Source organism: Neltuma alba, unplaced genomic scaffold, assembly GCF_004799145.2.
Source record: "Neltuma alba isolate B1F8T4 unplaced genomic scaffold, ASM479914v2 tig00011645_pilon, whole genome shotgun sequence".
NCBI lineage: Eukaryota > Viridiplantae > Streptophyta > Magnoliopsida > Fabales > Fabaceae > Neltuma > Neltuma alba.
Window position 1 is genome coordinate 60,775 of NW_021636293.1, and position 24,689 is coordinate 85,463.

The 24,689-nt window shown below is 37.1% G+C and overlaps 3 protein-coding genes and 1 non-coding gene across 4 annotated transcripts; 2 read left to right on the forward strand and 2 right to left on the reverse strand.

The window, feature by feature from the left end:
* Positions 1-9,022: 9,022 nt before the first annotated feature.
* Positions 9,023-13,308, forward strand: LOC114716146 (ABC transporter F family member 1-like). The gene is made up of 6 exons (XM_028901076.1): positions 9,023-9,256; positions 9,351-9,579; positions 10,626-10,699; positions 10,796-11,006; positions 11,161-11,395; positions 11,895-13,308. The coding sequence occupies exons 2-6, from the start codon at positions 9,358-9,360 to the stop codon at positions 12,950-12,952; spliced, it is 1,800 nt and encodes a 599-aa protein (XP_028756909.1). The 5' UTR covers positions 9,023-9,256; positions 9,351-9,357; the 3' UTR covers positions 12,953-13,308.
* Positions 13,309-14,461: 1,153 nt separating this feature from the next.
* TRNAG-GCC (transfer RNA glycine (anticodon GCC)) lies at positions 14,462-14,532 on the forward strand. The gene has a single exon. It is a non-coding gene; the product is annotated as a tRNA-Gly (tRNA).
* Positions 14,533-15,239: 707 nt separating this feature from the next.
* On the reverse strand, positions 15,240-15,761 carry LOC114716145 (auxin-induced protein 6B-like). Its single transcript, XM_028901075.1, has one exon. It carries the CDS (start codon positions 15,759-15,761, stop codon positions 15,336-15,338), a length of 426 nt encoding a protein of 141 aa, XP_028756908.1. The 3' UTR covers positions 15,240-15,335.
* A 3,819-nt stretch (positions 15,762-19,580) lies between these two features.
* On the reverse strand, positions 19,581-24,682 carry LOC114716140 (ABC transporter G family member 3-like; the record flags this gene model as incomplete). The annotated part of the gene is made up of 11 exons (XM_028901072.1): positions 19,581-20,013; positions 20,123-20,230; positions 20,406-20,678; positions 21,131-21,217; positions 21,351-21,542; positions 22,373-22,501; positions 22,758-22,871; positions 23,044-23,215; positions 23,718-24,004; positions 24,304-24,383; positions 24,490-24,682. Coding segments are annotated over 11 exons (1,893 nt in total), but the record flags the coding sequence as incomplete, so codon positions are not given.
* Positions 24,683-24,689: the final 7 nt, after the last annotated feature.

Genomic DNA, 24,689 nt, shown 5'->3' on the forward strand with positions numbered 1-24,689 from the left:
TGTTTTGCTGGCAATGAAATGCTATGATCTCAGTTTTACTTTGAAGATACACCCAGAATAGGGGGAGTAGATATCCCGTCCAAGAATTAATTTTAATGCCTTTACAGAAAAAGAACTAATTTTAATGCGGCTAAATTTTAGAACTTTTTAAATTCAATAGTAGTATTTCCGAATGAGAAAACAGTATTGGTGATTTGAGTAAAAGTATAAGATAAAAGGTTAAGAGTTGAAAGCATTGATGATCAAGTCTCAATCAACCGTAGTATGATTTGGTCCGTCAAAACTTCAAAAAATCAGAATCGAATTCAACATATAAATATAAAGAAGAGAAGGGCAGAAAATAATCTCTGGCAAAGCTCTTGTCCTACATCCAATTGAAAGTCACTTTTTTTCCCCCTCAAAATATGATATATCAAACTATTTAAAAGAATTTTCTTTATCCCTTTTATATATGTTTCGAATTCAAGGAGCCGTTATGTGTGTGTCTCCAGTGTAGCTTATTTATATAGAGACACATATAGAGGAGCCAATTTAGAGTACTGATCTATGCGACAAGAAAGTAGAGATTTTATACTTCCTTTCTTTTCCGTTGTGTGTGTGTAGTTATAACTAAACGCACGAATAAGTTATTTTCTTTCGTTTTGTTTTTAAATATGCCTGCGTGTGCCTTTTTTCCTTTGACGAATTAAATTAGATAGACATACTTAGAACAAAATCTTCTGTTTTGATTGTTCCTGCAATTGAAGTTTAACTAACTACTGCTTGGAAATCATCGACCAACAAGATTTAAAATGTAATCGGTTTTGGCGCCTGGACTGGATCAGTTATATGTATCAAGTTAACATTTGACTACTATCTTTGTAAGCTGCAACCCTTTGAAATTCAAGATTCTGAATTTAATGTCTTTACTTTATATTCTGTCTGAACCTGTACCTATCTTAACGATGTTATGAACACACTCTCGAATTAATTGGTACCAATATCCGCAGTTAACCAATTCAGCCAGCTCTTAGCCGCCAGTATACCGCAGTGCGTGGCCATTAAATGCATGAGTCCTATTTGGTACAAAACATTAAAAATAAAAAATAAGAACTGAGATTGTAATTGAGAAAAATCACTAAAAATATTTAGCATGAATCATTATCTATTACATGAGGTTAGACAAACTCATAAAGGTAAAATTGGGACATATCACTTCCTTCTATAGTATTTTCCACTCCCACATATATGAGTTTGTCTAATCTCATGTAATAAGTAATCTCTTATGTTAAACTCTCTTTGAATAAATTTTTTTTCAATTATAATCATAATCTATATCCTTCATTTTCAATGGTTTGTACCAAACAGAATTATAAAATTAAACTTGTCCCAGCTATTTGCAGTATGTAATGTTACCTTTCGTGGCTCCCGGTGTTAGAAAATGAAAGTAAGCCAATATGTTAGTATTTAATTTTTATTGTTATATGGTCTTTCTAGACGCAAGCCAAAGTCCCAGAGCTGCCATTAAATGTCGTCTCTCGCTGTTTTAGAACTTGGAAGCATTTTCAATGTTCAAAATCAATACATACAAAACCTTAATGATGCCTTACCTCTTTAGCCATAAAGTCTGTCCGTGCTCCGTGTAATATGTATTTATTATTTATCATTTTAGTGTTAGCACTTTCAGCATTGGTTTAATTCCTTCTTCCTTTCTGGGGCTGAGAAGAAGAATGAAAGATGCAGATTCAAATCTCAAAGGCCATCCCAATTATAGAAACACAACTCAATCTTCATGATTGTCCGAATCCGTTACCAAGGCAAATCGATCTTATTAATTGTCGTTACAAGAGCTGGCTAAAAGAAAACTAAACAACTAAGGACTCATTAGAAAAACAAGAGAAGAAGACAAGAGGAGGAAACCCAGGGTTTCATTTCCCATAGTTTGTCTTGTGAAAATAATCAAATATATGCTACGGGTGCTGCCACTTGTCATAAAGCCTTCTAACAAACACCACCAAGTTGCTAGCTAAAACATTGTACTTCAGTCGCTTTCATGAACAAAGCACAGATCGATATCGCAAGGAAGACAACTCAGTCAATCAAGTCGCAGAACTATGAATTTTAGTAGTATTCTCCTTTTGCCGAGGTCCTAAAATCCGTTATTAGATCCCTACCATTCACTATCTTCTGCAGGCATAACTTTCCTCATGATTATATTTGCCCTTGGATTAATTAAACCATCCCTTGTGTAGAGAGAACATTAGCAGTTATGTACTTAATAATTAAGACTTACCCTCTGGATCAAAATTTGAGGTGCATAAAACACAAACTTCAGCGCCAGCTCCATATGTGGATCTGGATCTGCACTTGCATATACAAAAGTAGCAAATAATAATGGGCCATTCAACTTGTGGCTCGGCGGCGAAAGTACTTTCTTTCACTCGCCAGCTCACAGCTCGAATAGGAAGTCACACGCAAAACGACAGCGTAAGTTATATAAATTGCGGTAAGCAGAAAATAAGAGGGGGAGAACTTGAGAACCTGAAGAGGCCAATTTGAAATCGAGTCAATCCGGATGAAGAGGGCCGTACGTGTCTGGGGTTTCCGGCTTCTGCCAAAAACTTGAAAACATCCAAAGATTTGTACATGTAGTTCAGTTCAGACCAGAGAAAAGTTATAAATATTGGTAGCCGAGATGGCATTCACCTGCAGATGCACCTGCACCTCGTGCTTTGGTCTTTCCCAAAATCCTATACCTTCTTCCTCATGCATCCCTATGGCAAGGGGAGGTTTCAAAATTGCAGAAAGAGAACAAAAAGTGATAAAGTGCAGGTGCAAATGCAGATAAAGGCGACATGTCGGCAGGAATCCGGTGCTGGCGGCCGGAAGCAGGCAAAGGCAATATGTGTGGAGAAGCAATAATGTAGATACAAGAGGAGGGAGTTGTGTCTGAGAACTGAGAAGGCACAAGTATTAGATATATATGAGAGTTATTTATAGGGTAGGTGTCCGAGTTCTTTCCTCACCATGAAGAACTCGAAAGAGTCTGGACCACTTCATGTGCAGCTACGTTTTATCTTAAAAGCATATTATGTGTTGGGACATTCCTAGTAATTATGGAACATATGAGGTTGAGAATTGGATGGAGAAGGCAGCATTGCTGTTAAACATTGGACTATAGGAGCGGATAAGGATTTCAAGACCTCCATTATTATTTCTCTCTCTCTCTCTCTCTGTTTCTTTTTTTTTTTTTTTTTTCCTTTTTCTGGAATCAAAAGTCGGAAAGAGCTAAGCATGCTCATGTCTGCCACACAAACCGGCAAACCAGCTGGTCTATGGCCACGTGACGGAGCCTTGTCAAGCACGTGGGATTAGACGTCCCCGCTAATGGAAGGCGGCCACGTGGCGCGTGGAATTGAATCTTCACTTGAAAAGACAATGTAATGCTGTACGTGTGGTTTTCGGAGAATCGAGGGAAATTAAGTGAGGGCCCGTCCGCGAATGATTCAAGTCTTCCTCGACGAGAGCGATGACAAGGACGCATATATACACAAAAAGCTAGCCTGTCCATGGGCTTGCCTAATTAATCCTCCTCTTCTCTTCATTAATTCTTAATTAACTCCAACCCAAGACACAGCCTCATGTTTAATTGTGACTGCGTGTTGGACTCTATATGTAGATATATTAGATGGGCGAGTGACAGGAAAAAATTGTGCAACTCAGCTTATGGTGTAGTATTGCTTTGACCATATCAGCGCAACTGGCCGGGGTCGACAAATTTACGATCCCATCCCCTAAAGTTGTTGAACTTCGTAATTAAAATGGTTTCCATATTCTTGTCAATAATTGAGTATATATATCAACTTTTCAAATGTCATCAATTATTTTGGATATTTTATCCTCGTCGTATGAAATTCTTGACTTATAATAGAGCGCATCTAATCCATGCTAATTTCACCACAAAAAAAGCTCGATTGTTGTTTGTAGTGCTTAGCTTGTGGATAATTGAAGAGGGGAACAAATCAGTTCCAATGAACAAAGCCCTAAGTGCCTGGTGGGGGACAAACGATAAGTGCATAATTGATAGAGACGACATCACACTGATGGAATTGGATTTATTTGTTCTCATTTACCTATCCTTCCATCTTTGATCCCTTTTTAATAATTAAAAACCAAGTACTCTTTTCATATCAAATGAATATAAAAGGAAAAGAAATGGTGAAGCGAGCATGGTTTTAGCGTGGGGTCCCTGACTTCTCAGTGTTTGAATATGAACTTTTTAATCACTATTAATTTTTTTCCCAACAACCACAGTATTAATTTATTGTATATAATACAAAGGGGGAAATTTTATATAAAAAAATTCAAATAATATCAATCTCAAATAGTTCTTTTTAGATATATTTTTTTAAAAAAAATCGTATATTTCATGTTGTCCCCATAAACTCATCGCTCCATGAACGAGCACAAATATCCTTTTTTTTTTTATAGACAAGGTATTTATATAATTACCCTTCGTAAATATATATATACGGATGCTCTTGACATTTACATAAATGTTTAAAATATAAAGCAACATCTCATATCATGATGTTGAATTGTTGATGACTCCTAAAGGTCTAAATTTAGTTATTTTATGTTGTGGTCAAAATCGTTGGTTCAAAAAATGTGAGGTAACATCGATAAAATATTTATAAGAAGCCTTTGGAGGGTAATCATATTTCAGTACTGTTGCGATGGTAGGTCCCGACCTGACCTCAAAATTGAATGGCTCTCAACCATCATCCCTGAATTCGCAACTTTTACTTTACCTCTGCCTACCATTTATAACCGACAACTAGTTTCCGGTAGCTTTTATTTATCATTTAACCCTCTTTAACAACATATTATGATTAGCGAAGATGAAAAGACTTGTATCTTCTCCATGCATGTGAGAACGCAGACCAATTATGGCGTCCTATTGTATGTTTCAGTTTAAAACTTCGATAAAAACTCACTCAACGTAATATGTATAGAACTGCCAGCGTGTTCATGCCTTCCAATATTTAGATAAATGAGGTGGATTTGATCATCCTGACCATTAAACCATGAATATTACTATTAGCGCCTCTTAATTAAGTCTAGTCGAGATTTTCACTAGTTGAAAATGACTCAGTTTAATTTATAATCTACTAATAATTAACTCAACGATAATGCTAATGTAGCTTTAAATGATTTAGGTTGAATACATCTAGTTAATTACTGCAGTCAATCATTTTTAATCTTGACTACGGACAGGGCTACAGACCACAGCCAGCCTTCGTACTGTATTGGCTGCCCTTACAAATAATGTAAATAACAAGCCTTGCACGAATAAAATAAAAAGTAACTGATACTAGCGGCATCATTCTCGCATTACTTACACATATACTGGAATAAAATCTCTGCTTCCATGCATTATGGTCTATCTCAGCATGTGAAAGTTCCCATAGTCTCACAGAATGATTTGTAGTGTATATTATGTAAGCTTGGATATGATATTTATGCTAACAAAAAGTTTAGTATAATGTGATGAAATATACATATAAAATAGTAGCGTATGGTAGCATCTGCAGGTAACAATGAAATGTAGCTAGGTATTGTAACTGCTGGGATTGTACGTCAAAAGATAACATCAAAGCCCCAAAATGAGTAGCGTACGTGTTGCATGTTATGGATGCTACGATGCCAACATAAACATCCAGGTCTGGTTATTAGGTGTCCGGTAACGGCGGAGGAGGTTGGCGTCCTCATTAAGCTCATTTATTCTTCCCATTTCCTTTGTTGACCTTTCTACATTTACACAAGGAAATTCCTCTTCTTGGGATCTATATTTTTTCCCGTTAAACAATGATATTCTTCTATTAGATGTAATTTTATTCAATACATTGTTGAGCGCTAAATGTAGACACTTTTTTCAGTAGAGATTTGAATTGGGTTTGCCATGCGAAAGACTTTCCCCTTTCATGGGCCCAACTCCCATTATTTATTTGGTTGTATATAAAACTCACATGCGGGTGAATTTTCTCCTTTTTTTTATGCGCTGTCGATTCACAAAACAAACTATTCTTTCTGTTCTAAATATAAGACTTATTTTATATTGTAATTTATATTATAAAACGAGTCTTATAATTAAAAACGAGTAGTATATTTGATTTGGGGATGAGATCCCTTGGCTTCAAGTGCTTAACGCACTGCTTGGTTGGAAGGTTTTTGGGGGTAGGGGAGGACGGGGAGAAGAGATTGCGTCTAGTTCAGAAAAATGGAGGCAAGAGAAATATTGTGTCTCACCTTAACTAAATTACTCATGTTAGTTTTTAAATACTCTAAGTTTCTCCTTTTCAGTAATTTTTTTTTCACTCTTTGCCTCTCTTTTTTTTCCCCAGCATCTACTATTCTTCTACGGATTTTTTTCACTCCTCAGATATTTTTTTTTCTTGCATATTTTCTTTCTTTGGTTTCATTATTTTCTATGCTATTTGCTATTAATCTTTCCCGCCTTTTCCTCTTGTCTAATCCCCCACCTCATTTATCTTTTCATCATTATCGGTGTTTTTTATTCATTTATTCTATGTAAAACTATTCTTTATTGGTTTATATGAGTTAAAGTCGTTGAGATCTATTAAAATGATATTATCAATCACGAAATTCGCTAATAAGTGTGTCCCTATATACCTATTTTAATTCAATTTCATTTTTTACACAAAACTCTGTGTATTATCTAATTAAGCATATGAGATTGCGCACGTTATATAATTAAGAATAGAATAGTTTAAAACTTGTAGCATAAATTTATTTATAATTTATATAATATGCTAAAGATTATAATATATATTTTTTATTGACATTTATTTTGATATATGATTATTTATAATCTATTTGTTATATCTCAAGGTATCCGATTTTTTAATACTCACAAATTAGAAAATAATAATTATGATATAAATATTGTAATAAAATAATAAAGAAGTTTAAATAAAGAGATAGGGATATATTTGTCAACTTATAATTAGCTCTCATCCCTTTTCCTCCTAAACCAAACAAGAAATCTCTCATCTACTCTCTTTCCCTCCAACTAAACAAAATTCATAACTTCCCCTCTCCTCCCCTCTCCTTCCCTCCCCTTAATTCACCTCACCTCCCCTCATCCATTGAACCAAACAAACCCTAACACTATATTTGGTAAGGGGTTTTTGGAGGGGAAGGGAGGGAAGTTGCTCCCCTCTCCTTGTTTGGCTGGTGTACTTTTTTAGGAAGGGAGGAGAGTTGCTCCCCTCTCTTTGTTTGGTTAAGTTATTTTTTAAAGAGGGGAGGGGCTCTTCTCCCCTCTTTTTCCCTTCTAGCCTCCCCTCTAAAAATGGGGTTTTTTAGAGAGGTGATAAGAGATAAAATTTTATCTTCCTAAATTAACTTAAGTAAAATATTTTAATTCCTTTCTTGCCTTTTAGAGTTTTCAACCCTCTTATGCTCACACCCCAAGAAGGTGCCGCCACCCAATTGTGAGTCTATCAATCTTTGTCTTCTTCTAGGCTTCATTACTCAACCCTCTTATTTTTTAGTTGCGTGTTCTTTGACTTTTCTATTTGTATATATAGGCTGCAATAAGAAAGAAAATAATGACATTTCTATATGACTTTTCTTTGAAGCTCGTGAAGTCCATTGTCAAAAAAGTCCAAAAAGATTTTATTACTCTCTGGGTTTTCGCTCTTCGTGTAAGTAGCTGAAAAAGTTTGACATGCTTCTTATAGAAGATAAAAGGATCAAATCAGGCAAACCAATAGAATTTATCTGTCTTCTTTGCTGGCTAAATTGTTTGCTAGGGGGATTGTAGGCTTGTTTCAAAGATTTGTTTATAGATGCTTCTCGTTTTTACGAGTTTATTATAGGAAGCAACGCTTTTAAGCTTGTTATAGGTTTGGATTGTCTCTCACATTGAAGGAAAAGAAAAACCTCACATATTTATAAATTTTTTCCAATAATAATTATGGGTATAGTTTCACAAAATATTTTTTCAGATGCACATTAGACACAAAAGAGACCCATATATGTGATACTATCACTAGTGTAGCAGTGAGAGACCCTTGATCACATATAGATCTTGTTAAATTATAATTTACTAGGTAGTTCTCATTCCCACTCCTATTCCTTTTATTGCACATATATGCTATTATGATATTAAATTAGACATCCCAAAACTAATTAAAAATATTATAATTCTTGTTATTCTTTAATTATTGTTCAAATAACAAGTAATCATAAATAATTTGTATTATGGCAAGTCAAAGTTGGTAAATTATATTATACATATTTCTATCTTGACAAAATAAAAAAGTGAGAACTTTTATTTTAATTTTATAAGATTAAAATAGTCAAATTATGATTAGCTCCCCTCCCCTCCCCTCCCCTCCCCTTCCCTTTCAAACCAAATAAGTTATCATTACAATTTCTCCCCTTTCTTTCCTTTATTAAAACCCTCCCCTCCCTCGCTTTCCCTCTATAGCTATCCTCCTCTTCCTTTCCCTCCATTAAAATCCTTATCTCCCCTCCTTTCTGTCAAGTCAAATATAATGTAAAGAGTTGTCATTGTTTTGGGTTATTGAACAGTTGGCCCTAGCCCACCTGTAAGACAACGTACGTGACAATTTTGGAGCCCAAACCATGTGATGATGAGGGTTGGCCCTCACAGTGACAACATTTTGTTGGTGGTCTGTTTGCTTTTTCATAGAGGGAGCTTATAAATCTGGGTCTAAAACATCTATGAACCGCAGGGACTCCTCCTTCAATGTCTGGGCCCTTTAATTTAGGTTCTTTTTTAAAAGGCAGCTCTTAAAATGAGCTGAAATTTAACCTCTTGTCGCTTGGGCCTAAAGCCCTAAACCCATTTTTGAGCGTAACGACGTCGTAGTGGCAATGATGACGAGGCTCCAGCCGCCACTGGTGTGGTTGTTGCGTAACATTAGGTCTGATATTTTAGCCAGCCACCGCCCTCTCGAGAGTGCTTGATTCGGAGAGAAATTCACTCCTCTGGTCTGAGTCTCACTCGGATACGCAATCATAGTGCCCCGACTCGGACTTCGCTTGCGCCGGGACACGTGTAATCCCTCGCCTCTATATATTGTTATCCTCCCAGCCTCCAGCCTAGGAGGTTTTTGTTCTCCATTCCTCGCCCACGCACGCACTGCCTCCAAACCCTAGATCTAATCCAACTTTCTTTTATTTATCATCTCCCCGATCTCCTTTCACCCCTCGCTTCCCCAAGGTATTCTGATTTTATACTGACAGGTTTTGTTTTTGCTATTGTTATTCTTTATTTTTGCCGTATTGTTCACGGTGTGGCTCTGCTGCTTGCGCAGGTTAAGGATGGTGTCGGACGCGAGTAAGAAGAAGGCAGCGCAGAAGAAGGCCGCCGCTGCTGCGAAGAGAGGAGGGAAGGCCGCCGCCGCGGCAGCTTCATCGAAAGCGGCGGCATCGGAGGCTCAGAAGGCTGCCAATAAGCTTGCCAATGGAATTGGTGAAATCCAGATATCCGATCGTACGTGCACCGGCGTCCTCTGTTCGCATCCTCTTTCGAGGGATATTCGGGTGAGTTGTTTATTTGTTATTCTCAAGAATAATTTAATAGGAACAATTGCGTCATTTATTGTTCCCTTTTGGACGATTTCCTCAGTTATATAAAGAAGGACCTCTGCTTATAAGTGACTAGTTGGCAGGCATGTGAATCTTTATGTATGTTGAGGAAAGGAAAGTTACTGCTGGTGTTGACGTTTTGCTAGTAACGCAAGATAGAGTATTATTATTATTTATTAATTAATTAGATGGATTATTTACTTGTTGGAGGGGCAGAGCATGCCAACTTTTAAAGCGGTGAGAAAGTGAATAAACACCTTAAGGTGTAGGAAGATGAACTTACTCAGATAATCTAGTAATTGAAGATATGGGAGCCTTTTTCGCAGTATCAATATAATGATTCATCTTTGCCCAGAATGCAAAAATTATTATGATGTGTCCCACACATTTGCTTTCCATCTTTATTCTGGTGAGTTATAGTTATATCTGGGACAGGAAGCATCCATTTAGGTTCCACAGTTTCTTCATCTTGATAATACAGGTTTTCTGAATTGTTCTTCACATTCCCAATCTAGCAACTCTTATTTTTAGCTTATTTTTTCTAGCTCGGGTGCACCTAGCTGAGCTGCTGGGTCTGTAGCCTGGTCATTCTACCATGTTGCAATCTAAGAGGCACTGAGACGGGTATGGCATGTGTTTATATAAATATATATATCTATATATATTATATGAACCAATTAATACATGAAAATCCAAATGACATAAAGGAAAAATCGAGTCTTATAGAGATGTTGCTCACAAAATACGATGTTGATGACAGATTGTAAGAGAAGCATAAAGCAAATCAAAACTAAGGGTTTCAATTAAAATTGGAAAGCAACCTTCATCTCTATTCACAATTCGACTTCTTTTTTGGGGGGGGGGGAATGGTGGTGGGTAATAGTGGTGCGATTAAAGAAATGCTCTGGATTGTGATGCACCAATTACAGCTAATTTTGTTAATTGTTAATGCTGTAATGGTCGGCCTCATATTGATGAGCTTATTTGTTTCATGCTGACAGATAGAGTCTCTATCAGTTACTTTTCATGGACATGATCTCATAGTTGATTCTGAGTTGGAGCTAAATTATGGAAGGTTCGTAGTTGTCACTGATCTATCTTGAATTAAAATGCTACCAACTATACATATGATTGTTATTGATGATCATAATTTTTTCATGATGCTTTGCAGACGCTATGGTCTCCTTGGATTAAATGGGTGTGGAAAGTCTACTCTCCTTACGGCATTAGGTTGTCGGGAGCTTCCAATTCCTGATCACATGGATATTTATCACCTTACTCGAGAAATTGATGCTTCTGACATGTCTGCATTGGAGGCTGTCATAAGCTGTGATGAAGAAAGGTTGAAATTGGAGAAAGAAGCTGAAACTTTGGCGGCACAGGTGTGTGGATGTGTTTAAGTGGCAAAACATCTAAATTTCCTATTGCATGCTTCTTTCCTTTTTTTTTTGGGGGGGGGGGGAGGTTGTTTGGATATGCCAACTTATTAAAGAACGGTTCTTTCGTTCTTTTTTTTTTTTTGGTCAAATGCTCTAGGATGATGGAGGTGGTGAAAGCCTTGAACGTGTTTATGAACGATTGGAAGCTATGGATGCATCAACTGCAGAAAAGCGTGCTGCTGAAATTTTACATGGGCTTGGTTTTAACAAGCAGATGCAGGCAAAGAAGACGCGTGATTTTTCTGGTGGTTGGAGAATGAGGATAGCTTTAGCACGTGCTTTATTTATGAACCCAACCATTCTTTTACTTGATGAACCAACTAATCATCTAGGTATCTGGTCTGCACCCTTGTTTATTTATGACTAGTAGGTGTTGTTAATGTGGGATTTGCAAGGCATCGATTGAGCATGTGGTGTTGACACTGTTGATTTTGATTAAACATTCTTTTGATGCCTTAGTAGCGTCAATTATGTCTCTATCAAATGAAAGGATATAGTATATCTGTATATGCTTAGTGTAAATTTTGGATATCTTCTGGGTTTTATTACCTGATTGCTAGTTTCTTACCCTCATTCTGTCATGCGTGGTTATTTGAATCATTGTCTCCCTGTATGTTGTGTTCATTTTTTCCAATGCAACTGAAATGAAATAGTTATGCTGAAAGCTAGGTCTCCTACTTGCTGTGCTTTGAAATCAAAATTGAATCTCTATATTTGTTTGGCATGTTTCTAGCTGGCATCAATGTTTCTGCTTTTATATATATATATATATATATATATATATATCTGCATGGTTTCAGGAATGACTATGTAGTTTTGATTTATTTGCAGATCTGGAAGCATGTGTATGGCTGGAGGAAAATCTGAAAAAGTTTGATCGCATTCTGGTGGTTGTTTCACACTCTCAAGATTTTCTCAATGGGGTTTGCACAAACATCATCCACATGCAAAGCAGAAAGCTGAAGCCCTACACTGGTAACTATGATCAATATGTTCAGACGCGTGCTGAATTGGAAGAAAACCAGATGAAGCAGTACAAGTGGGAACAGGAACAAATTGCTTCAATGAAGGAATATATTGCTCGATTTGGGCATGGATCTGCTAAGCTAGCTCGCCAAGCACAGAGTAAAGAGAAAACACTGGCAAAAATGGAACGTGGTGGACTTACCGAGAAGGTTGTCAAAGACAAAGTCTTGGTATTCCGCTTTGCTGATGTGGGAAAGCTTCCCCCACCAGTACTTCAGTTTGTTGAGGTGACTTTCGGTTACACCCCGGATAATCTTATCTACAGGAATCTTGACTTTGGGGTGGACTTAGACTCTAGGATTGCACTTGTTGGGCCCAATGGAGCTGGGAAGAGTACGCTGCTGAAGCTAATGACTGGGGATCTGGTTCCTACTGATGGCATGGTCCGACGACATAACCATCTTCGAATAGCCCAATTTCATCAGCACTTGGCTGAAAAGCTAGACATGGAAATGTCTGCCCTCCAGTTTATGATAAAAGAGTATCCTGGAAACGAGGAAGAGAAAATGAGGGCAGCTATTGGGAAGTTTGGACTTTCAGGGAAAGCCCAGATCATGCCTATGAAGAATTTATCAGATGGGCAGAGGAGCCGGGTAATTTTTGCTTGGTTAGCTTGGAGGCAGCCTCACTTGCTGCTCCTGGATGAACCGACTAACCATTTGGATATTGAGACAATTGACTCTTTGGCTGAGGCATTGAATGAATGGGATGGGGGAATGGTGCTTGTTAGTCACGATTTTAGGCTCATAAATCAGGTGGCCCATGAGATATGGGTTTGCGCAGATCAAGCTGTGACCAGATGGGAGGGTGATATTATGCAATTCAAGGAGCATCTAAGGGCAAAGGCAGGTTTATCTGATTGAAGCAGATAGTGGGACTACACGATTGGTAGCGGATATATTACAAGGTTCGAGTACTTACGTCACTAATAGTGGGTGTTGCCGCTTGAGTTGGATTTTGTCGGGTGATAAAACTCGAGTTAAGTGGCAAAATTGGTTCATACCCGGGTCATTCTTAAAACTGGGATGGATGCCTTCACCTGCGAATTAGATTGGTGCTATTTTCATTTTAAAGTTCTGGTTGTTCTTAATTAAGTGGCTTTGGTTATTGACCAGATTTATGGATCACGGGTTGTCATTCATTATGGTAGTTATTAATGCCTATCTGAATCTTCTGTATGCGGCTTATAATATATAAATTGAATATTTTACCGAGTATAGTAGTAGAGCTCTTTCTACTTGATGAGGCCCGACCACCTCAGTTCATGACGATGAGCCCTTTGAAAAAGGCAATTATCAAAAGTACTTGCTCAGGTGGCAGAAATTTGGGTGAATCTGCTCTCCTCTCAGAAGTTCAGATTTGATTTTATAAAATTATTATAAACATAAATAGGTGAATTTAAATTGCTAAAATTTGTAGAAAATTAAAAACATTAGTTTGTGAAGTGTTTGTAATAATAATTATTATTTTATAAAAATACTAGTTTTTTGAGGTTAAGGACCTCTTTGGCAGGCACTCCCAAACCATGGTTTGGGGAAAATATCAACCAATGGTTTGGGGAAAATATCAACCAAACAGAAATGTGAAATTATGGTTTGGGAGCAAATCATGATTTTGAACCCCCAAACTATGGTTTCACCAGAAACGCTTCAGAGTAGCTTCCTGACTCAAATTATTATAATCTTGTTGTGGGCCCAATACGGATGACAAAAGAGTTTTTTTTCCTACCTCAAATGATTAATTTATTCCCCAGTCGGTTCTAAGCATTTGTTTTTCTTTTAATATTATGTTTTATAAATATATATACACAAATTAATTATTTATTAAGTATATTATTCTTTACATTATTAATTATGTTAGTAAAAAATTAATTTATTAACAATTTTATTTTTTCAAATCAAAATATATTATAAAATCTATCTCTTATATAATTATCATATTAACTTATACCCTTTTTAGTAATTTACACATATAAAAAGTATTTCTAGTAACAACTATCTAAACACTCTCACTTCTCAAAATCACTTTTTCATAAAATCTATTCTTCAAAAGCTATTCTCTAAACTATGATTTGGTTTTATCCAAATATTCCTTTGGGGGGCTGGTTTTCTTTTATCATTGAGTGGATTAGGTTCTCCTAATATCGTGGAGATGCATCTATTTAAAAAAATTTGGGTTCCTGTGTTCAGTCGAATGAAAAACAAAATTTAACAAATTGGGGTTCATGTTAGTCACTATATTAAAACCAACGAGTTTAGACCGTGCGCCTCAGAATGCTTGGCGCGCGCAAGTTAGTGGAAGTTGATTGGTTGCCGTGAAGCAACACTTCCACGTTTTTTTATAATTAATTTTGTTGGCGTCCAGCCTCACAAGCACTAGTGGTCTAGTGGTAGAATAGTACCCTGCCACGGTACAGACCCGGGTTCGATTCCCGGCTGGTGCATATGGATTTTTTTTCCCCAATTTAGGCTATGCTCGGTAGGTCACAAAATACCTTCCTCTAGTCGGTGCACGTTTAGCTCATTCTCGAGTTTTCTGGTTACCCGTGATGGCTTACAATGCTGCAGTAAATGTTCATTTTGTTCATTGAGAGAAATGAAGGAACTGTAACGGTGAGTCTGCAGAGAAATCGGAAAACAGAAACCACAGTTTTCTCATCTCTCTCGATTATCTTTGTAATATTTCTAACGCATTTGTTAGTGTGAATGAGAGGAGAAAACAATTGTGATGTGCAATAATGTAATTTGGCTCCTTATACTTTTGTATACCGAAGAGAATGATGGAGAAAGCGTAAGCCAATGCATAATCAAGTTATAAATCCTCAAGTGGGACTAAGTAATTATGTGCAAGTTTATAATACAAATCAAACTAATGTATAGCAATTTCATTTTCTCCTCCTGGCTGCATTAAAAGAGTTGTTTTATCCATATATATTACCTGATTATGTGTTATAAAGTCATTTTATGCATATGTATTACCTGATTTCTAAAGTTAGTGTTCAATTTAAAGGAACTTAACTTCAATTAGGTGAGAATTGTTTCGTTAACTTCAATTAAAATATAATAAATCATAAGCTTCCCGTACATCAGAGGGAAGCACAAGCTTAAGCTAGTTGTGACGGTAACGAAAAATTTCACAATAGAAAATAGATTAGATTGCACCGGGAAACACACGCTAGTTGTGATCGTAACAAGACATTTCACAATAGAAAGTAGATTAGATTAAAATTGGAATGACATAATATGATTAGGAGTAGGTTTGAACCATGGGTTTACAGACATTCCAGCTGACCGCATCACTTTCAGAGCGTCCCTCCAATATCCTTTCAAGCTCTCTCGGACTGCAAGGGATTGTTAGAGCTCCTTCATGATCAAACCCATACTCCTCAGCTGCTTCCTCCAATAGCCTCAAAAAAGATGGGTGCGTTAAGCAGCTTAGTGGCACAACAAATCTCCTTGGCTCCTCTCCGTCCTCAGCAATCACCGCAAAATGTCCTTCTTTCACATCTTCTGGGACATAACTCGACTCACTTCCTTCTTCTTCTTCGCATGCGTCTCGATATGAACTCCCTTTCATACCCGGTAACAGCTTCTTTTGGATCTTCTCAACCACAACTTTCAGCTTCACGATCCCACCTTTCTTTTTACCGCTGCTATTTCTGAGTTTGGCCATCATGCACTGCACTTCTGCTACTATTTGTGTATATATCAGCAGGTGGTCGTGTTTCTGAGTTTTAAAACTGGCTAGGGTATGCATTTATAGACAGAGATAAGATGTGAGAGGACAACGTGGGAGTGAGAGAGAAGGGAGACCAGTGCATGTTGGTGAGTGTCATCGAGCTTTCAATTTACCTTGAAAAGTCTCCTTTCTCTGCTATAGTCATGTCTACCTCACATTATTAACTCTACTCCACGATTACTGTTTCATTTTATTTGCCTTTTTTTTTAACCAATAGCCAACCGCCTTCGTCCAAATTATTCACCGTTTTCACCGAGTATTGATCCTCTAACCTAATGCTTCCATTTACGTTCATTCTGTGCACATGTATCTTTATTCATACATGTACTATGACTACCCAATTCAGCAGCTTTGAATTTCCGTAGACATTTTATCGTACGCATGCTCTGTGATCATGTGCTTCGTGTTGATCGAAATTAATAACGTCACCATTTTTTTTCGAGAGCAGCGTTGCGTCGATGGTATTTTGGACTTACGAGCAATGCTATTTAATAGTCGCTCTCCGGAAAGCGTGAAGGAGCAAGTACTAGGGGAAAAATGAGATCTTTTGCGGTTCGTAAAGATAAAAGTGCTCTTAGAAAAGTACGTTTCAAACATCGAGCGGTGTTCACCCACCTTGAGTTAAGTTGTTTGTTCCACTCCTGAATTATTCTACAGCTTGAGCTAGCCCCTTTCCATGACTATGATTTTGAACCATTATTTGCCAAAGAAATAGGGACAGCCTTTTTTGTTTTCAACCTCAAATAACACGCTGCTGTTTTGCAATCTACCATGATAAAGTTCATGAAATAGTTCAAAGTGCTACAAAGTTTGTTCTTGCGCATAATTATGCTGAAAATCTCGTCGTCCAAATACTCACGACCTGGTGGCCATGTATTTTGATGATCTGAATCTGATAATAAAAAGGAAAACAAGTTCTGTTCCCCCAACTGTAAGACTTAAAAGAGGCTAATCGAGGGCTCTCGTAATCACTAGCGCCTTGCTAGAAAAAGTTTGTACTCGGGGCCACCTATAGATGACATGGAACACGTAAAAATGTGGTTGGTTCGCATAAAAAAGAAAGAAAAAACGTTAGTGAAGGCCACAAAAATGTGACACATTCACATCATTTTTCTATATATTGTCATATGTAATCTATGCTTCTACTGGGAGAAGAGAGTCCTACGCGCGAGTCTACCTTGGCGCCTGGATTGAATATCGAGCTTTAAGATATTTAGGCGGATAAGAAGGAAGGAAGGGTTGGGGGGTTGCAAAAGAGAAAAAAGAACCTTTGGAAATGTCCCGAGCAATTATTCTCCGGGATAAGAAGAGGAAACATGAATAAGAAAAAAAGTGCATGGGGAGGCCTTAAGGAATTGGACTGTTCGATGTTTTTCATGTTTTTCTTTGTATAATGAATAGATGCAAGTTGTCAATCAGTTTGCTCTTGGGTTCTTGTCATGCAGTTATTGAAGAGGTCCCCATTTTGATGAAGAGATTCAAAGTCGGAGCTCAATTTTTGATACAGAGACAGAGCAGATTGAGGAATACATGCCAGCAAGGACGTGTTTGAGGAACATTATCCATTGTCTTATTCTTGCCATATCAATCGTGTTTCTGTTTGTTTGAAGAAAGTGCAATTATTCAAATCCCCCAGCAAGGGTATTTAGAAACATGATTTGACCAGCCTACGTTGTTATTTGTCGTGACTTGTCTCGGCGCATGCACATAACTCAGGGTCCGTTTGGATTAGTGATTAGAAAAGTAGCTTATTGTCAATTGGGTTTATGTTTGGATAAGTTGAATTGTGTTTGGATTTGAGTTGTTAGTTTGTAAAAGTGATATTGATAAAAGGTTGTTTGGATTATGATAGAATAAAAGTAAGTTTGGTTGTGAAATGAGTAAAATGGGTGTGAGTTTTAATAAATAATGAAACATGGTTAAAAATAATTTTACATAATACAATGAATTTGAAATTATTTAATATGAAGAAATACAATTTAATAAGTGAATTAAATCTTAAAATTTTAGAGAAATCATAAAAAAATATTTTAAAGATAAAATGAAACATGATTAATTATTTTTTAAACTAATTTTAGCTAATTAATTATTCTTACATAAAGAGACTAAGAGATTAGTGACAGGAAATTTTTCTTTACTTTTCTGAATTTTTGAATGTCTGTTCTTCAAATTTCATTCAAAAATAAAAATTAGACTATCAGAGGCACCCAACTAATGAACGATCTTTTTGCTTATTAACAAAAGCGATGTTATTCTTTTCCAATAATGCATCTCACCACATTTCCCAGTATAATTGGGAAAACGACCTCAACGAAGCCAGCGCCCAACCTGTAACATTAAATGATGGCAACGCTTCTGCCCACAGTTTGTGCTCCCTCAATAAGCTCCAAAATAAGCTCCTATTCGTAGCTTATTTCCAACCCATGATAAGCCAGCTTATTTTTCAATAAGCCCGATATATTTTAAGCCCTTCCAAACATCATCAGAATTTCTAATTGGGCTTATGCCCAAAATAAGCAGCTTATGGGCTAATTTAAGCCCTGCCAAACATGCACTCAACCTTCTTGTAAAGCTCACAGTCGAGGTTAATCAACGTGCGATTTATGAATTCATTACCAACGGCCAAAAAAAAGAAAAAGAAAAATCTACTTGAAAAGGCCAAGTCTAATCGAGTGATCATGGATTTGGATGATTTGTTCGAGCCTTTGAGGTATTAAGTTGGACCTGCCTTCCTTTGTATGGGAGGAGATTATGATTAATGAAATGAGAAGAAAAAAGGACTTGGGAGAACTTGTTTTAAATCAGTGTTAAGTGTTCTCTCTCTTATTTTTTGGGTCAACAGGTTGTTTACTGACAACAGCTCAAGCATAATATTGACATGTTTGTATAAACCTCTATTCTACTATTTCTTATCTTTAAATAAATTAATATTTTATATTTAAAATTAAATTAAATATCAAACTAGTTCTTATACTAAAGATAAAAGATAGTATAAAAGTTTTTTGGGGCTGGGGGTGATTGGCTTTTGGGACAATCCAACACTCGGTGGAAAACCTGGCGCTGGAGCAAGTGTCGTGGCCAGCACCTGATAAATGAATGAAAAAGATATAAAAGCGAAGGCATGATAAAGACTGCGGAGTGCGAACGGGAGAGGATAGGCACCAGAGAAGACAGGAGAGGAATGGAGGAGCGGGAGCTGGTTCCGCTTTTACAACATGTGGGCCTTAAAAGATCACTTTTACTCGTCCCATCTCACTCTGATCAGTGATCACAATCCTTACTCAACATCCCAAAAAGCAAAACAACCTGACTTGGTTCCTAAATATCTTCTCCTCACCCTGTTATGAGCTTCCAGCTCATCTACCAAGTCTTCCATACACACAGCTTTAGTGACACGCATAGAAAGCTTCTTGAGATAATTTAGATCGGAATAAATTAATCACAGAGTGCTAAAAATAACAAGCCCGTTGAAACTTGACGTGCCCTTGTGTGTTCATCGCCCTTTGCACCTGCTGGTGTCGTATTCTTTGTTAGAAGCTGATACGATTTATGACTTCCACATTTGCAAGTTCTGATTGAGCTATTTTGGGAAAGGGAAATAAAATCCACCATAATTTTAAAAGTGATTTCACAGTATATGAAATAAATATATGAAGGAATTTGCCTTAATTTGTAAAAAAAAAAAAAAAAACTTTTTGGGTGTTACCAAATACACCCCTTAGAAACCAAGTTCAAATAGACCAAGCCAAACGATTGTAAAACCCCGTTCACCGGGAATCTTGCTCGCAGGACGCTGGCAGATCAGTGACTTGGTATTTTCACTTCATTGTTTGGAGATGAGTTCATGAAACTAGTGTTGACAGGCAAAGCTAGATGAAGAGGAATTATACAATGTGAACAAACGGAACATGCTTTAAGTCACTGTAACTCATCTTGTATTTGTTGCATCCCGATTACATGGAAAACTTTTAAGGAGGGATGTTTTTTGCCCTACGCAAAAACGTAATGAAACAAACACGAAAATACGATAACCAACTGCCATGAGAAACAAAACCAGTAAATTCTCCCACTTGGAATTACCGTCGCGGGAGATGTTATACGCACTTTGTAGAGCTTGAAACCCAGATATGCTCCTTACCTGCCCAACTGCAAAAAAGGTTCCCAGGTACTCATTCTCCAGTAGGCCCTACACCATTAAGACAAGTATTAGCTTCCATAAGGACCATCTCTAGTGGGGAAATTAGTTCACTTTGTTTAGAAGTAACTTTTCCAAAAGCCATGATCATGCTACTTGCCTGAATAGAGTATGTGTGAAAGGATATATAGGATATTGGATACATCCACACTGGTCCAGGCAAAGCATTTCGAATTCTAAAATAGCCAGCAGAAAGCATCATGACCACCTGAAACAATATACGTTTGTATTGACACATAGTTGAATAATTTGCATCAGAAGGCAGGTAAAAATTCTGGTGTAATAATGGGGAAAAAAAAAATTATCGTTTACCAATTGAATGACCTAAAATTTTGTTATTACTTTACGGCAAAAAATAATGTTCTGTGGGAAATGGAGCTCACATGTATGCACAGCAGGGTCAAAACACTCCAGAAGGCATCTTGCCATAGAGAAGCAATGACTAGCACAAGTCCTTCATTCACTAACAGACACATGAAAAAGTTCAGCACAAAGTACATCAACAAGCCAAACTCATCTCGCAGCCCTACTAGGAAATAGAACACGAGGCTTGATGAAATGGAGATAAGAAACAGGAAAGGGATGCTGGAGAGGAGTTGCCCAAGTAAAAAGGCTAATGCACCAGAGTGCCGGTTTGATTCTTCACAGGCATATATCTGCAGAACAAAATATACTTTCATCAGTCAACTTTTAAACTCAATAAAACAGTACCCCAGTCGTTGGCCCCCCCGGGGGGTGCTGTTTCCGCTACTACCACTACTACAAAAGATGTGGTGGTGGTGATAGAATAGCACGAATGATATATTTCCCTTTCCCCGAATCCCTTCTAATTTTGAAGTACCAAGTGCTTGTTTTGCTAAACCCAGAAGAAAAAATCCACGAGTACCAGCACCTAATTATTCCCAAAAGAATCATTGTATGATTTGTGCCTGTGTATTTCTATGCATCATAAGAAAGCAAGAAAGAAACCATACTGTAGAGATTATTTTTAAGGGGGGAAAAAAACACCAGATGGCAAATTCGAGTTCATTCTATCAAAAATATAAAACATATAAAGCAAATCTCAAATTGCTGCAAAATTCTGCAGGAATGGTGGCAATAGGATTACCTTGATTTCTTTCAAAAGTGCAGGCACGCCAGCAATGCTTAGAAGGGAGCAGAATGATACAAATACAAATATTGCTGCAACTCTAGTCTGCAATGTACGATATATAAAATATAATTTGTACGTTTTATGTGCGTATCAAGTATTAAACACATAATTAAATGGCAACAGAAAGTACAAGAAATACCATTTAAGTGAATGCGATTGTAATGCCGAGACTTACCACAACTGAGGACAGAGAATGGCCCAAACCAGAAAACACAGTCCCAATACAGAGTGTGAGAAGCGTATAAAGAATAAGTCGAAGCCAATAATATTTCCACTCCCTTGACATAACTAATAATGATCTCCATGTTAAGACTGCAATTCGAGTCGCATTACTAGCTTTGCCTTTGCTTTTGAGAGCTGGACCTTCCTGAGAAACCCAGAATGTTTTAAAAAATAAATCATAACAACTACGTTCACAATAGTAGCCCTTGAATTCAGTAGTGCAGCATATAGTCTGGTATAATAGAGTGTAGTGAGAAGTGCAAATCCAGATGAAGTCAAGCTAAGTAAAAACAAATATAAAGTAGTTGATAATCACAACCTTTAGCATATGCGGAGCGTCCCTAAGTACAAACTTCAACACACTTGAACATAACTTATGCCCCTCTTTCTTACAGAGGAAACTCCTCTTTCTTGCCCTTTAGTCCCACCAATAGTATTTCTAAATTCTTTTCTGTCACTACAACTCCTAAATTGTAAGACTTTTACTCTGACCTTTTAAGTTTGATTCAGATTCCAGCAAAAATTTTATTAATACACCACTAAATTTGGTCACAAGATCACCGTAACGAATCAGTGAAAAAACATAACGACAGAGAGAATGGAACTGGCAATTGGAAAGTGGAAATATAAAACTGATGGACGCAAGAATTAGGAATGAAACTCCAAATCCATGCTAACAAAAAGTCAATAAAAACAAAGCAGATTGCACATACACTTAGAAGCAATGCTACACCAAAATGAACTTTGTTATCTCTAATTATACATAAGGCAAATTTCAAGGAACACAAGTCATTTACTTGATAGTCACATTTAGGAAATAGTTGAGAAATCAAGCCACATTCAATCAGTCCTGCGTTCCCACAGAGCACAAACATGATGAACGCACAGTAAAAAAGATAGAATGAATAAAACATTAGGCAAAGCTCGCAGCTGATAGGCTTAAAAACTTAATCATAACATTAACAGCACCGCTACCTTCTCAATAAGTTTCAAAGTCATAGTTTCAACAGCAGCTGCATCTGCAGATGATTTATACGTTGCTTCAAGTGTACGTATAGCAACAGCAGTGTCCATGTTCACAGAAGAAAACTCCCCATTGTCATCCTGTTTATCACGATACCATTAATTAACAAACAAATCAGCCACCTCCACCGAAAGTCATTAAGGTTGCAACAATGCTGTGATAGATCAGAAGATTTTAGCTAAAAATCATAATCTCATGAGCATAGATCAATACATATATAAAATTCTTCTTAAAGAATTAACATATTATCTGCTTATAAAATCAATCTAACATAAATTAAAGAAAAATGCATACTGGAGAATAACGTTGGCCCAAAAAACATTCTGGAACAATTACCTGCCAGTTTTTGCACATCGCAATTATCCTGTCAAAATCTGTATTAATTGCACGGAGAAAGTGATCAGTAGGACTTTGCATGATAGGGCAAGGAAATCCAGCATTTGAGAAGTGCTTCATCAGAATAAAATTGCAGCAGTCAGTGATACAATAAGTAAACTATTTATGGCAGAGCAGGTTAAAGGAAAAAAGATAAGGTTTTTATAATCTTGTACACACTAAAGTAGAAAGGATTTTTCATAATCATATTTAATGTGCAAGAGCATAATGGTAAAAGACAAGTTACCTGCAAACACGCTAATGTTTCTCCAAAGAACAGTGTGTTTCCATTTGAAAGCAGACAGATTCGATCAAAGAGGCCAAAGACTTCTGTGCTACTCTGATAGATGGTGAAAATAAGAGTATAACCAGTGCTTGCAAGTTTCTTCAATGTAACCATCATCAACAGAGCTGATACGCTGCAGAAAATTAAACAAATTATTAGAAAGGTGTTAGAAAATGATGGGCCTGGTTCGTTTAAGGGCCAATTCTATTCCAGGAGGAGTAACAAAGGTCCAACATTTATTACTGATTCTGGTGAGTACACTAAAAAGCTTTCTTGGCATCTGACAGGGCTGAATAGGAGGTTTTCTAGGGTTCGCAGCAAAAGAGAAAGGAAGATAATGGAAAGAAATTTCATGTTTTGTAGCCTAGACCCTTATTGAACAACAATGATTTTTATAACCATCTGGCCGCACCAAAAACTACCATAAAGAGTGCAATATTGTGTCAACTAAAATAGCTTCCAGGTAGTGTATGGAGCATCCATGCAGATTGTTGTTTCCTACACCTTGCTGAGTGTAGCATGTAGAAAGGCTACTTATAAAATTGTGAGACAAAAATATTGAGTTATTGACAGACACCTTAAAGATTTAGATCAGAGTGAATTTTCAGATAAAAACAGAGATAAAAAATAAATACCTGTCAAGATGATAAAGGGGCTCATCTATAAATAAGATATGTGGTTTCATCACAAGCTCCCTGGCAATGCTAACACGCCTTCTCTCGCCGCTAGCAAGACCCTTCATGTAGCAATGTCCACCAATAAGCTTATTAGCATAATCACCCAAAGACATTGCATGAATGGCATCCTCAACCACATTCTTTCTTTGACAAAAGAAACCAGGAAGTTGAAGCAGGGCTGAATAGTATAGAAATTCTCGCACAGTGAGGGCTCCAATTAGAGTGGTTTCTCTCTCCACGTAACCCTGTAAATCACGAGGCAAACTTGATATGAAAAATCCCCTTAGCGATGCAACCAAAATATAACAGCTATTAAGAAGTTGGTAGAGAACAAGCTCCAGAGTACAGACATCTAGCATCATGTAATCACCCAACATCCCACAATAAAAACACAAAATCTAGTAGCTCAGGTGAGATGATGCTTCTAAACTTTCATAGTTGAAATAGTCTACAGAATACTAACTTGCTCAATCATGTTGGAAGTGTAGGTTTGAAAGCAATGGAAAAAGTAAATACTTAACAGCCAATGCGATAGTGAACTCACGTATGATCCATAAGGCATGTCTGATTTTACTCCATTCACAAACACTTCACCATAAATCCTAGCCGAAGGATGCAACCTTCCTGACAGATAAAAAAATTCAATTAAATTTTGATTATTCAAATATACGTCGGAAAAAAAAACTATGCATTGCAATTAATCGATGACAGAGGAAGCAGGCTTCAAAACCTGCAATAGCCCGTAATAGTGTAGATTTCCCTGATTTAGCTGGACCCATGATTACTGTCATTGTCCCAGGCAAGGCGTAGCCAGTTGAACTCTTAACAACCTTATCAGAGTATTTCCTTTTCCCCTTTATTGTAACAGTCAAGTCCTTCCACACAACGGAAGCTCCTGCAACTTTTCGCGGAACTGCTGCACCCTCTGGT

Bases quoted from the DNA above. Each gene is read 5' to 3' on its own strand.
- LOC114716146 (XM_028901076.1), top strand. From the start codon at position 9,358: ATGGTGTCGGACGCGAGTAAGAAGAAGGCAGCGCAGAAGAAGGCCGCC. The intron at 9,580-10,625 runs GTGAGTTGTTTA...TCATGCTGACAG, and splicing joins CTCTTTCGAGGGATATTCGG to ATAGAGTCTCTATCAGTTAC. The intron at 11,007-11,160 runs GTGTGTGGATGT...CAAATGCTCTAG, and splicing joins CTGAAACTTTGGCGGCACAG to GATGATGGAGGTGGTGAAAG.
- LOC114716145 (XM_028901075.1), bottom strand. From the start codon at position 15,761: ATGGCCAAACTCAGAAATAGCAGCGGTAAAAAGAAAGGTGGGATCGTG.